The 12,857-nt window shown below is 50.1% G+C and overlaps 1 protein-coding gene across 1 annotated transcript; it reads left to right on the forward strand.

Annotated features, from left to right (window-relative positions):
* The first annotated feature begins 681 nt into the window (after positions 1-681).
* On the forward strand, positions 682-12,287 carry ACRBP (acrosin binding protein). Its single transcript, XM_065675739.1, has 9 exons — positions 682-787; positions 1,654-1,799; positions 1,918-2,020; positions 2,140-2,563; positions 10,126-10,258; positions 10,479-10,658; positions 11,283-11,450; positions 11,525-11,611; positions 12,174-12,287. The coding sequence occupies exons 1-9, from the start codon at positions 682-684 to the stop codon at positions 12,285-12,287; spliced, it is 1,461 nt and encodes a 486-aa protein (XP_065531811.1).
* Positions 12,288-12,857: the final 570 nt, after the last annotated feature.

The following is a 12,857-nucleotide window of genomic DNA, read 5'->3' on the forward strand; positions in this document are numbered from 1 at the left end:
CTGGTTCCAGCTCTTTAGTGGTTGTTAATTAATTGCCCCAATTACCTCCCTTTCCCCCACACTGGAGCTCCTGTGAGCTGGCCACAAAGCCCAGAGGCTTCCTGACACCCAGCAGAAGCTGGAGCTGTTTGCAACAAGCCAGCAAACACATGGGCAGGAGGAGCAGAGGACGAAGGCAGAAGATAGTATTGATTAAACCAAGCAGCTACTGCTGGGAAAGGCTGCTCTCAGGCAGGAAAGTCGAAGGAGTCAAAGCCGGGCAAGCATTTCCGTAGGGGAGATGAGCTGAGAGAAAAGAGGATCAGTCTAAAGGAGGCAAGCTGCTCATCAGGCCATGTCATCAGTGTTCAACAGACTGTGAGGGAGCTGAGCCATCATGGAAATAAAGAGAGCAGCAAACAGAGCCCACGGGAAACTTCATCTGTGCCAAGTTTTTCTTCGGTTCCGGGATGCTGGAATGAAAACATGCTTTTCTTCTTCCCCACACCAAAATGGGAAGTTTCTGTATCAGCACAGGGACGGTTTGTGGCAGGACATAGCAAGCTGTGATACTCAAAGCCTGGCCTGGTCTGCACTGCTGCGAATGCGGGGAGAGTCGGGCTAACACTGCGGTTAGCAAACGGTTGGGCTTCGTGCCCTGCCCAACGGCAGCAGTGTTCCTTTGCAAGCAGCGGCTGTGTGATGGAGTGCAACCGCAGCTCGCAGTCCACACGGAAGAGCATTGCACTGCTGAGTCCATGCCCCCCACATCCTGGAGAGATTCCACAGAGCATCACCAAAGGACACGGTGGGGATCTGGCATGTGCCCTACAATCTGGGCACCTTTCTGGGCTGGGATCCTGCTGGATACCTGAAATCCTACTTCTGCTAGTGAATCCATATGCTTAGCTCAAGAGAAGCGCATACAGTGTGAAAGATGGTGTACAAGCAACTGAGAGGAGAGCAGTGCAATTCCACTACTAACCTCCTCTGCCGCAGCCAGCGCTTAACCCATTTGGTGTGTGGAACGGGCTGGCTGTGCTAGCTGGGCTGTGTACCCATAGAGCAGAGAGAGCACAAGATTACCCCCTCCCCAAACCTCCCAGGGTTTTCAGCTGTTCTGCATGGCCTCAGCTGTCCTACAATCACTGCAGGAAGAGCTGCAGCTTTTAAGCCAGTAGTGTCAGCAGTGCTGGTCAAGACTATGGTGCATGTGTGTACAGGCACAGACTTTGCCAGTGGCATCTTGGCCCTGTGGACTTTGCTCCATCCCCTGCACAGATGGAATCGATGTCAAGCTATTTTGCCCTGAAGAGGTTGTCTCCCCCAGTGTTGCTAGGCCCAGCCCAGTCACCTTTTTAACCCATCACATCTCTGCTTGCCTTTTTTCTTTTTGTAAATCCTTCAAGGACTGATAATAGAGTCCTTATCAGGAGCTGGAAACAGCAGGTTTGAGTCTCTGTAAAAGGGAAGATAACCATGTGAAAAAGGGCAGAAGGGCGAACTGAGAAGCTGGGTAGTTTGGAGGGAAAGTATATGTGTCACCTGGGGTTGGGAGCTGCAATAGCACAAGGCCGTGTTCTCCACTTGGAGGCACAGCTTCAAGCACAAGCTACTCTGAAAACAGCTGTCCAGGGGGCCCCATCTCTTGCTGCACCCAGCCCCATGGGACAGGTAAGGCTGCATCCTGCCCCCATCCCACATCTGTCTCTCACCTCTCTCCAGGGCCAGTCTGCTCTGACTCTGGGGAGGAGCCGTGGTTTCAGACCTTCTGCCACTTCGCCCAGTACCGCTGCTTCACACGCCAGTTCTACATCAAGGTGCGGCGCAGAATTCCAGACAGGGTGGGGGGCAATATCTCTTGGGAGATGGAAGCAGTGAGGAGGAAGGGAACATAGCACAGTGGGACTCATGTTTCTCCCTCTCTCCTCTGCTCAGCGAATCCCATGCCTGAATTTGTCTCCAAAAACCCTTCTCCCGACGGAGCAAACCCACATGGTGGGCTCCTGGACAAGGGGCCAAAGCTCCCCTGCAGAAGAAGGTATGGCTGCACTTGTCTGTGCTGGGCATCCCTGCTCTCCTGCTGATATCCCATAGCTGTTTTCCCCCTCACAGCAGCTTTTTGGCTGGCTCAGTACCCCTGTCCCACTCTCTCCCCAGCTCCAGGGCTGGCTTTCTTGCCTGCTGACAGCCTGCTTCGCACCAGCGTGGACACTCTCCTGAAGTACTCCTATGCGCTGTCGAATCAGAAACCAGTGCCGAGGAACCTTGCCCTGAGCACAACAAAGCTGCCGACACCCCAGCCAGGCAGGGGACTGCCTGTGCCCCCACTGAGCCTGCCAGTCTCACCTACCCCTGCCCCAGTAGGCACTGGGAATCCCCAGGAATCCCCTCACCAGCCAGAGCAAGCCTGGGAGCAGCGCCTGCAGAAGGGCGTCTGGCAGCTGATCCGCATGGCCCTCGACTTGGAGAGGTCCCAGGTGGGCAGGAAGGGCTTTTCTCTGAGCTCCAGCACCCAGCCAGACTCAGAGAGCACAACAGGCAGCCCTGAGGAGGAGATGCAGGAAACGGCATCCCGTGGCAGGTAAGGGGAAGACCCATCTCCCTGCCCGGCAGGGTACCACACGCCACCCCTGCAGGGATGTCCTAATGCATACCGGTACATGGTATTCACGCTCCTGCCCTCCACTGGTGAGTGCAGGCAGGCTTTTTGGTCCCATCCAGAGCAGGACTGTAGCCGGGGAGCAGCCCCTCCAGCACAGAGCGAGCAGGGAGAGGGTGACCCGGCACTGCTAGCTCCTGACAATGCTACTGCCTTTGCATCCTAAGCAAAGTGGATTTAGGCCTTTGCTGCAGGCAGGGCTTTCTCCTCTGCACGTGTATCCCCACCCTGTGGTCATCTGCAGTGTGCAATCACCTGCGCTCATCCTCCTCCCAACTCCTGGCAACCTGGGTGACCTGCAGAAACAGGTTCCTTGGGGTAAACTCACTGTGCAATGTGAAGCAGATGTTCCTCAAAACAGTCTGACTCCAGGAGTGCCCTGCAGAGTGCTCTGTCCTCGCCCAGGTAGAGCAAAAGCAGCCCTGGGATAGAAGCCAGAGCCAGGAACACAGAGCCTTGCTCCTGGCTGTGCAGGACCACTGCTACTCCTTGAGCATGTCTCTGCGTTCTGGATCTGTGCATTGCTCTTCTTAAAGAGTTTCTGGTTCCAGGTTCTGGCTTTGAAAGCAGCTGCATGCCCTGTGACAGTCCAGCTTACTGCAATCCCTTTACACAACCCACTTAGATCCTCTGGTCTAGGGATGCTCTAGGAGCTTGTAAAGCATCTTGATTTCTTCTCAGCTGATCTGCCAGGATCAATTTGCCTCTGTCCTCAAGCAGCTGAGGTGAGTCCAAGCAGAAAAGACCTGCAAAAGGGTTACTGTTTTCATTCAAATTTACTTTTTGATCATTGAGTCCTTTGTGGCTTTGACTGAGTTGCAAAGATTACTTTCCTTGCCAAGAGGAAACACAAAAATGCTGTGTAGGTGTGCTTTTCACGGAGAAATCATGTTGTCTTCAAGTCTGTTGCTGGCTAGTGATGTTCCTGTAAGCACACGTTTTGTGCACGATTGTACATCTGTGGGGTCTATTAAACACACTGCACGCTACTACAGTTAACCAGAGCTCCCACTTCTGTGTGTAAAAATGAATTGCATCCTGTTGTTGAAGCTGTAACTGTCGTTGTGCAAGGCTGTAACTTATGTCATCCTACTTCCTAATACTATTCCTATTATATTCCTAATTTACTGCTTGACAAACTTCTTCTTGTGTATGTACTCTAAGGCAAAATTCCGTTTCATTGAGGACATGTTCATTTTCCCTGCCTCTGAAATTGAGCCTTGCTCTGATTTAGTTACATTGGGATTATTGAGGGTCCGCTGTGATTGCAGATGACACTCACTATGCTGCTGCAGAGTTTCTCAAAGACACTAATGCTGACTGTGTGTCTGTAACCTGGCAGCCGAGCCCCATCAATCATGCTAAGCAAAGCTTAAACCCAAGTGAGGATTAAAAGGCAAGATAGACCGTGCCTGTCGGCTTTGCTGCTCACCACATCCTGCTTCCTCGCAAAGGGACTTCAAAGCATGCCTAAAAAAGGGGCAAAATGCTTAGAGGCATTTCCATTCCAGCAAGAGGAGCAGTGCTGGGTGGGACTGGTCGCCGTGCAGAGGTGTCATTCAGCGCCTGGTTTAATGCAAGGTGCACACGGCTGTGACAGGCACAAACCCAGGGCTGCGTGTCTTCCCTAAGGTCTTATGTCTAGCAGGACATAGATCCCTTCTTGCTCACTCCTGCTTGTGGCGGCTGCTCTGGTAGCTCTACCAGCTTTCATAGTACCTGGTGAAGCCAGCTGTGACCTTTAGAGAGAGACAGGGCAAAGGCAGTAATATAACAAGGTGAGGAATTTGCAGCACTGTTTTGTGGTCTTTCTGCTAGCAGTGAATCATTATGGGAGGGGAAATGTCTCTTAGTGCACTTACTTTCCATTTCTAGTCCTTATTGTGCTTTCTGCCCCACAATTAATGAGCTATTTATTTCCCAGTATTTCCTCTCCACAAAGTTACCTATACAGGATGATTCAGCCTTGCTAAAAAGAGCTCTGTAGCTCTTACATTGTAAAGCCCATCCAGCTCTCATTTTCTGTGGCAATCTTCAGTGTCCTTTCAAAACATCCACACGCTCCAGTTCTGCGTGCACCATTCAGCAACGGGTTTTGGCGGTTGGGTGTGCAGGAGATCAACCTCCTTCCCCTGCTCTTCTGTTTGCACACAAGCATTGCATTTGCCCTTTTACCCAGGGCTTTCTGCTGGCGCGTTGTTTGTCTGCTATGACCCCTACACCTCTCGCAGTGTCACAGCTGTCCTGGATACAGCCCTTATCATGCTGGCATTCGTGTGTGGATGCTCATGAGCCCAGCTCCCCCAGCAAGGCTGAGCTAAGCCCTCCCAGTGGCTGCAGCCTCCTCCTCCTGTTTTACCCCTCCAAGCAGTTCTTGTGGTGCTTACGTGCTTCATCCCCAGCAGCTTTAAGATCAAACCATGCATTAAAAATACCATCCCCAGAAAAAAAAACCCACTCTTTTTGACTTAGCATCACTTGTCTGCAATCCCTCTTTTACTTTGGTCTGGTGGTGAAGGGTGGGACCCATGTCCCTCGCATTTCTCAGCTGCTTCAGGAACTGGCTGTGACTTGGGGATTACGTAGTGGTACCTTTTGACCATTCAGTGAGTCCAGGGACCAATTTAGGAGCTCACTGTTGCTACTGTGCACAACTAACTGTGAAAGGGGAGTCTTAACAAGGCAGGTTTGCCTCTCACCACCGGGCTAGATGAAATTCAAATGCTCCCAGGATTCTGGGACTCTCAAAGCAGGGGTCTCTCAGTGTCTCAGGGGCAGAGGTAAAGGACTGCAATACAAACAGGTCAGCAGGAGAGATGTGTTTACATCCCTATTCTCCCAATAGCTCCTGTGTCAGGTTACTTTCTGGGTTTGACCTTTCAGGTACCTAGCCAGCCTGCCTGTCTTCTTGGCATGCAGGCCAAGATCTCTTTTGTTTCTGAAAATGCTAAGAATGGCTATTTCCTTAGTGGTTTTAGTTTCCTGCAGCAACTGCCCTAAATCAGAGGTTACAAAGTGCTAGAGAGCTGCTGTTTGCTCCTTATCTTCTTTTTTGCTTGCCTCAGGTATTCACTTCATCTCACACAGCCAGCCAATATTGGAGAGGTTCAGCAGCTGCAAGTTAATGGCCCAAATCCTTGTCATCATGATGAGGGAAAGGTGGATGTTGTTAGCTAGCACTCTTCAGAGATACGCTGAAGTAAGCTCTGTGTGTGTCACTCCATGTCTTGAGATGTTAGAGCAAGACAGGCTTTTACCTGATTTCTTCTCTTTTTGCCTTTGAGCAATTACTGATCTCGACCCACAGATTCTTCTTAGTTTCATTTTTTCACATTCCCTTTGAAACATTGCCTCCAAGTAACTGTTGGGCTTTTTCCAGCTTAGGCCACCAATGTACAGGGGTACTATGCTTAGGGAGGGATTTGCAGTAGAAAATTGCTTTAGATCTCTGACTTTCCCTGATGTATGGTGAAACTTCTGCACATCCACAGACACACTCAGCATCATGTCAACGAGTGCAGGGGACCAGCAGCAGTGCTGTTACACTCTGCAGGGTCCATACCATTTGTCTATAATACCACTGTGAAGGGACACAAAGCCCCAGCACTGCCATAAGGCAGCAGCAGTGGGCGAGTGGCTGGGTACACCAAAGACCAGTGCCAGGGTGCTGGGCATTGCCAGAAGAGAAACCAGGGATGGCCCTAGGGTGTAGCTAGTGCCATGGCATTGTGGATTGCAGGTGCCCACAAGCAAGGGAGGAGCCCAGGACCTCTTCTTGAGTCTGGTGATGTGGGATGGGACCCGTTCGCCTGACACTTCTCAGCTGCTTTCAGGAACCGGCTGTCACTTGGGGATGATACAGATGCATCTCACTCACCCAGAGGTGGTAAACCAGCTGCTCATTTTGCAGCCTTGAGGAGGCCAGAAAGCCTCACAGCAGAGATGGAGAACAGAGATAGAGGAGGATGTGGCAGATAGGGCAACAGAATTTCTTGGTAACCTCAACCTGATGGCACAACTCAGTTTCCTGGGTGGGTGAGTGGATGTTACAGACACAATTCGTGTGCATCTGCATATAGGGCCAACAGCAAAGTGTCGGTAGGTAGTGAGTAGAAATGCGAGAGCTGATCATACCAAATGTGGTCTTCGAATCTAAAGTTTGCTGTGCAGCAGAGGCCCACATCTGACTTGGCATCTGTTCTGAACAAGTAGGTCATCAACACTCAGCAGATGTTTCATCGCTACTTATGGAAGCACTCTTTATAGAAAAGTTCCCTTTTATGCCTCTTTTGCCTGTAATCTATTTGTGTCTTGTTTGGGCTGCACTTCTTGGACCAGTATGTGTGTTGGAGAAAGCAAAGGCTGTTAAACCCTTTCACTGGGAGTTGCTTTCTAAGCTTCAGGTTGTTATTTGTTTGCTATTTTTTAAAAAGTACAGCAAGCTGGACTGTTTTTCTTCTTTTTTTTTTCCATACCTCGGTGATGAAAACACCAGAGCTGTTCATATCACTTTAGTGACTGTTAATATGCCTCTCGTTTTACTGGCCCGGTCATCCTGGTGTGATGAAGATGCAATTGAACCACAATGTGCTGCTGGAATAACAAGCAAGTGGTGGAACAATAGCCATTAGTGACAAATTTGTGGGTAAATTCTTTCAGAGGAGTTTGGGGAATAATATCAGGGTCATTAACTGAAATGCGTGAGTCCCATCAGGATGCCCCAGCCAGTTTACCAAATCTTGAAGGTGAAGATCCAACTGCGCCTAAGCAGTCAAGCATCTGAGTGGTGGCAGGGACTCCCTTTGGCTGTCACAGATTTATCAGCAACGTGGACTGAGCACTTGTTCTCCCGGGTTATAACTGCTTAAAGAGAGAAACTGTCAGTGTCAGGTAACCCACACACAACGAGCAATCCTTTACAGAAGAGAAATGCTAGGTGTGCCTTGGAGGCTGTCGCTGGTTCTTCTCTCAGTGATGTTCAGCTCCCAGCCACAGAAAAACGCTGAGAGGGTTGAACTGAACAAGCTTAGACAGGATTTTAGTGTGGGATCAGCACAGACTTTTTGGTCTAAATTTAAAATTTCCTGTTCTTCTTGGTATCCTAAATGGTCTGAATGTTTACAGAGGAAACAAACATAACCCCTAGATTTAAAGTATCATGTGGAGCCATGGGATGGAGGAATGAACATAAAGGATCTTATAGGCTGTGGAAGGATACAGGATATGGGGGCTTTGTTTCTGTGTTTTACTTGCACATTTTAACTCTTTTCAACTTTGCCTGAAAGAGTTAGTGTGTGTCACTGCTCTCCTCAGTCTGCATTCTATTGTCCTCTCTGAATTCAGACCTTTCTTTCCCAAACCTCTGACCAGTTTGGTCACACTGTGGTGCATTGCAGTAAGAGATGCGCAGGCTTGGGATATGTAGATTTCCAGGTATTCAGCTGTTCTCAGCTTTCCAGTGGATGTGGTTGACATACTGTGGGCCAGCAGCGCAGTAATTTGTTCACATGTTTGTATCTACACAATACCGTTTGCAGCCTGTCCACAGTACAGTACAGGATGGTGTGCTGAAGTAATGTCTTCGCTAGCCTGGATGCAGGCTCAGAGCAGCATCTGCTGCACTGTGATAAAACAAGCTTGCCTGGAATGTCTTTTTTAAAGAAAAAAATAATATTCATATTTTCCATGACTGAGACTTTCAAGGTTCTCTTTTAGTAGAGAGAGATGCCTTCAGGTATTCTGACACTCTCACTTGCTGCTGGTTAGTGTTTGGGTACAGCATCCCTTGTTTCTGACTCACGGCAAGTACAGAGCCTATGCTGTAAGCTCCTTCATCCGCGGCGTATGGCAGGGTATGCACAAAAGGAGGTGCACACTAAGGAGGCTCACAGAACTTCTTAGTAATCCTAATGCTCACTCATGTTCTGCTGTGTGAGTGCACACCCAAACTCAATGCAAATGCCAAGCATCTCTGTGTTCCTGTACATGCACTGTATGACTCTCACGTATCTCACATATTCTAGTCATTCCTTACATCTCCGTTTCTTCACACACCACATAACTGCAAGAGCTTAACAGTGGGGAGGCTGATCTCTTTTAGCCTTCATGCCTGGCTATTACTTTGATCATTCACCCTGGCCTTCCTGCTCAGTACAGGACGGAGAGCCCTATCTGATGAGCCCTGAAGAAAAAACAGCATCATGTAGCCCTTCTACTGAGAGAAATTTGTGATACCTTTTTGAAGTCTCCAAGCTGTGGAGAAACCACCCCATCAGTTGCTCCCATGGTACATACCCTTTGTGACAGGAAAAGGCAGCTAATTTCTGGTTTGAACGAATCTCATCCCAAATTCTAGTCACCAAAAGTCGTTGCTGTTCCATCTGCTCCTGAAAAGAGCTTTCCAGATGATCCCCACCTTGGTAAAAGTACTGACTGACTTACTGAATGGCCACCCACTCGTGTCTTTGCTCAGCTAAGTGAAGCTTTTTTAGCTTCTCACCCTAGGTGAAAGTTTTCCAGGCCTTGGGAAACCTAATGCTAATCTGAAGGTCTCCAGAAAGTTTAAGCTACTCTCAGGAAAACTTCTCCATACAGGTTAGCACATGTATGGATTTTAAGAGCATTTTAACATAAGCAATTGCTGTTCTTACTTTCTGCCAGATCAGAAACCAAACCGGTTGCCTTATTTATCACTGGTTTTGTCTCCAGACACAGAAGACAAATATTGAATGAGCATTTTTACCTCTTATGCTTCATTACTGATAACTGGCACCATTTTACCATGTCTACAATTTCTACTCTTCCTAAGAAATGCTAAATATTGTCCTTATCCCGCTGGCATTAAATCTTCTGCTTTTAGTTTCCCATGTTGGTTTGGATGAACAGTTAGTTCATTGTTACCCATTTTTTCCCCATTCTGACAAATATATTGGTTCAAGCAGGAGGGAGGCTTAATAAGTTACATGCTCCAGACCCAAATGAAGCTGCTCCATGGTCAACACTCAGCCGACCTCTAACACCTCCTTGGCGTACACCCAGATGGGCAATAAAGGACCTTACAGGAAGGTTTCTTAAGCTGTGCGCCTTGTCCAGTCCCTCTCACATACTCCTAAAGCATAGAATCCTAGATTCACAGAATGGTTTGGGTTGGAAAGGACCTTAAGATCATCCAGTTCCAACCCCCTGCCATAGGCAGGGACACCTCACACTAAACCATGTCACCCAAGGCTCTGTCCAAGCTGGCTTTGAACACCGCCAGGGATGGAGCATTCACAGCTTCCTTGGGCAACCCATTCCATGTGCACATATTCTGCAGATACCCACATTTCTCTGCGCAGCTTGGCCAAGAGTCCCAGGTTTCTTTGGGAAGGGTTTTTTTGCTATGCCTTGGGGTTGTTTTTCCTCCTTCAGTTTTTAACTAAAGGTCTCTCTTCAGCTAGTGACAAGAGATGAGACTTGACTTCCTCTGTCCTTTCCTCTGTCAGCCTCTTAGCCCTGAAGACGGATGAGGCAGTGATGATCCTGTGCTACGCAATGCTGGAGGGAAACTGTCTCTCGTCAGTGGTCGCTCAGGCTTGGAAGGAGATGGAAGAAAGAGTCTTTGGGTTCGGGGATTCGGTAAAGACTTTGATGTCCACCTTTGACTCTCTCTGTGTGCAGGGCTCCCTGCAGTGCTGACCACAGTGCTCTGGCAGCCAGAGCTCATCGGCACTGTCCTTTCAGGTGCCACCTCCTGGGAGATGCTGACCTGGTGACCAGGGAGGCAAGCTCCAAGCCAGAGGTATAGGCGCTCCTCAGTCTCCTTTTTCCCCTGACCTCCTGACTGCATCCACCCTAGGTGTGTGACAGCCTCGGGCGGCATCACACGGACCTGTGTCCTGACTGCGCTTTCTGCTCGCTGAAGAGGGAACAATGTCAAAACATCCATACCCTGAACCGTGTTCACTGTGAGACAGGCAGCTTCTCACCTTACATCAACCCTCAGATCTCAGCCCAGCACCAGGCTGCAAGCAACAAGGTACTTATCTGGAATATTGCGTCCAGTTCTGGGCCCCTCTGTTCAAGAAGGACAGGGAATTGCTTGAAGGAGTCCAGCGCAGAGCCACAAAGATGATTAAGGGAGTGGAACATCTCCCTTATGAGGAGAGGCTGAGGGAGCTGGGTCTCTTTAGCTTGGAGAAGAGGAGACTGAGGGGTGACCTCATCAATGTTACAAATATGTAAAGGGTGGGTGTCAGGATGATGGAGCTAGGCTTTTTACAGTGATATCCAGTGATAGGACAAGGGGCAATGGGTGTAAACTGGAGCATAGGAAGTTCCACGTTAACATCAGGAAGAACTTCTTTACTGTAAGAGTGACAGAGCACTGGAACAGGTTGCCCAGGGGGGTTGTGGAGTCTCCTACACTGGAGATATTCAAGGCCCGCCTGGACAAGTTCCTGTGTGATGTACTGTAGGTTACCCTGCTCTTGCGGGGGGGTTGGACTAGATGATCTTTTGAGGTCCCTTCCAACCCTTGGGATTCTGTGATTCTGTGATTCTGTGAGCATGCCGCATGTCCTGCTGGCCTCTGGGGAGGAGCCTAGGCTGGGTGGTGGGGAGGGGAGGAAGAAGCATAGCTCTCTTTATCCCATTTTTGCAGTCCAGCTTCCCAGAGACCTCGGAATACTATGGCATGGAGGCTTTCAGAGGGCTGAGGGCAGAGTACTGGTGCAGCCGGATGGCCACTCATGGCTGTGAGAACGCTCGTGTGGCCCTCTGGCTGAAGGCAGAGTACAGTGCCTTCAAAGATGGAGATATCCCAAACCAGGTGGGTGCCCAGTGGATGCTCCCATCCCTCTTTCTCCTCTTCTTCCTCTGGCTTTCATTCACGTCTCCCCCCAGATCTGTGACTCAGATGGAATTCAGCACCCTAGCTACTGCGGGTTCAAAAGCTACCAGTGTCTCCAACAGAGCCTCAAAAACCTGAGGGTAAGAAGCAGCCTGCACTTCCCTTTACGCAGCCTTCTCCATCACTGGTGCCTTCACAGCCAGCCCAAGTCCTCTGCAGGACTCACAGGCACACTGCTTTTCCCTCCAGCAGGACAGAATTGTGTGTGTTTGGAGGGGGTGACAAATGGTGACCCAAACGCAGCTGGCATGTAATTGAGGCCATGGGATTTGCACAGATGCTGTGAGAGATGGCATCAGAGACAGACACTAATGTTGAGACAGAGGAGCTGTGGGGAGCCCCTCATCTGTCTGGGTATCCCTGTCTATCCCTGCAGGGGAAGGTCTCCCTCATCTACTGGGTGCTTCCTAGGTGGTAACAAAACCCAAACACACAAGAGCAGCACAGAGCACTAGCCCATATCTCAGCTAAACACACATTCAGATATCAGCCTCTCATCTTGTTTCCCAGCTGGTTCTCCCTTCTTCCCCCTCGCGCCCTCGTCATCCCAGCCTCCATATGCTGTCCATCACGGGGATCCTCTTTTCCTGGGGGAGGGATGGGCAGTGGTATCAGTCCCATGAGCTCAGGCTGTCCCCGCAGGTGTTTCGCCTCGGCTGCCGCAGGAACAAGACATACCGGGTGCTGAGTGAGAAGGAGGGAGAGGAGGAAGTGGAGCTGTGGCACCAGAGGTTCCTTGACCTCTCCAGGGGGTGATGCACGGTAGCGGTGACATATGCAGGAAGCGCAGGGCTCCGTCAGGCTCTTTGGGGCTGTGGTGGGACGTAGTAACCTGGATAGACTTGGACAGCTCTTCCCAGGCCCCTTGCTGGTTATGGCAGCTCATCATGGCCAGATCTCACCCTCCGAGCATCTGCTCTGCAGCAGTGGCAGCAGCACACCATGAGGGGAGCCTCACTCAACAGCATTTCACTGTGGCGCCTGCTGGAACCCCTGGAAACATTTTTCTCCAGCCAAAGGAGCAGCTGAGCATTGGAGAAGGCATCAGCCATGGGAACCTGGATTTAGAGCCTCTGGCCCAAGCATCCTTGCCTGACATCCCACCCACCTCTTGCCTCCCTCCCTCCCTGCAGGTCTATACCACTTAGGAGATCTCCCAACTATGTATAAAGAGCCCGTTGTTTCCACAAAGCTAACTCGCTCCCTTCTCTCTGATGCCACTGCTCTATTACACCACTCAGTGACCCCTCTGATGTCCGAGGTGGGTCCCTATGGCCTCCTGCTCTGCACCATGGTGTTTCTCACTTGCTGTAGCCCGTGTATCCC

This window comes from Lathamus discolor, chromosome 4 (assembly GCF_037157495.1).
Source record: "Lathamus discolor isolate bLatDis1 chromosome 4, bLatDis1.hap1, whole genome shotgun sequence".
Lineage (NCBI taxonomy): Eukaryota > Metazoa > Chordata > Aves > Psittaciformes > Psittacidae > Lathamus > Lathamus discolor.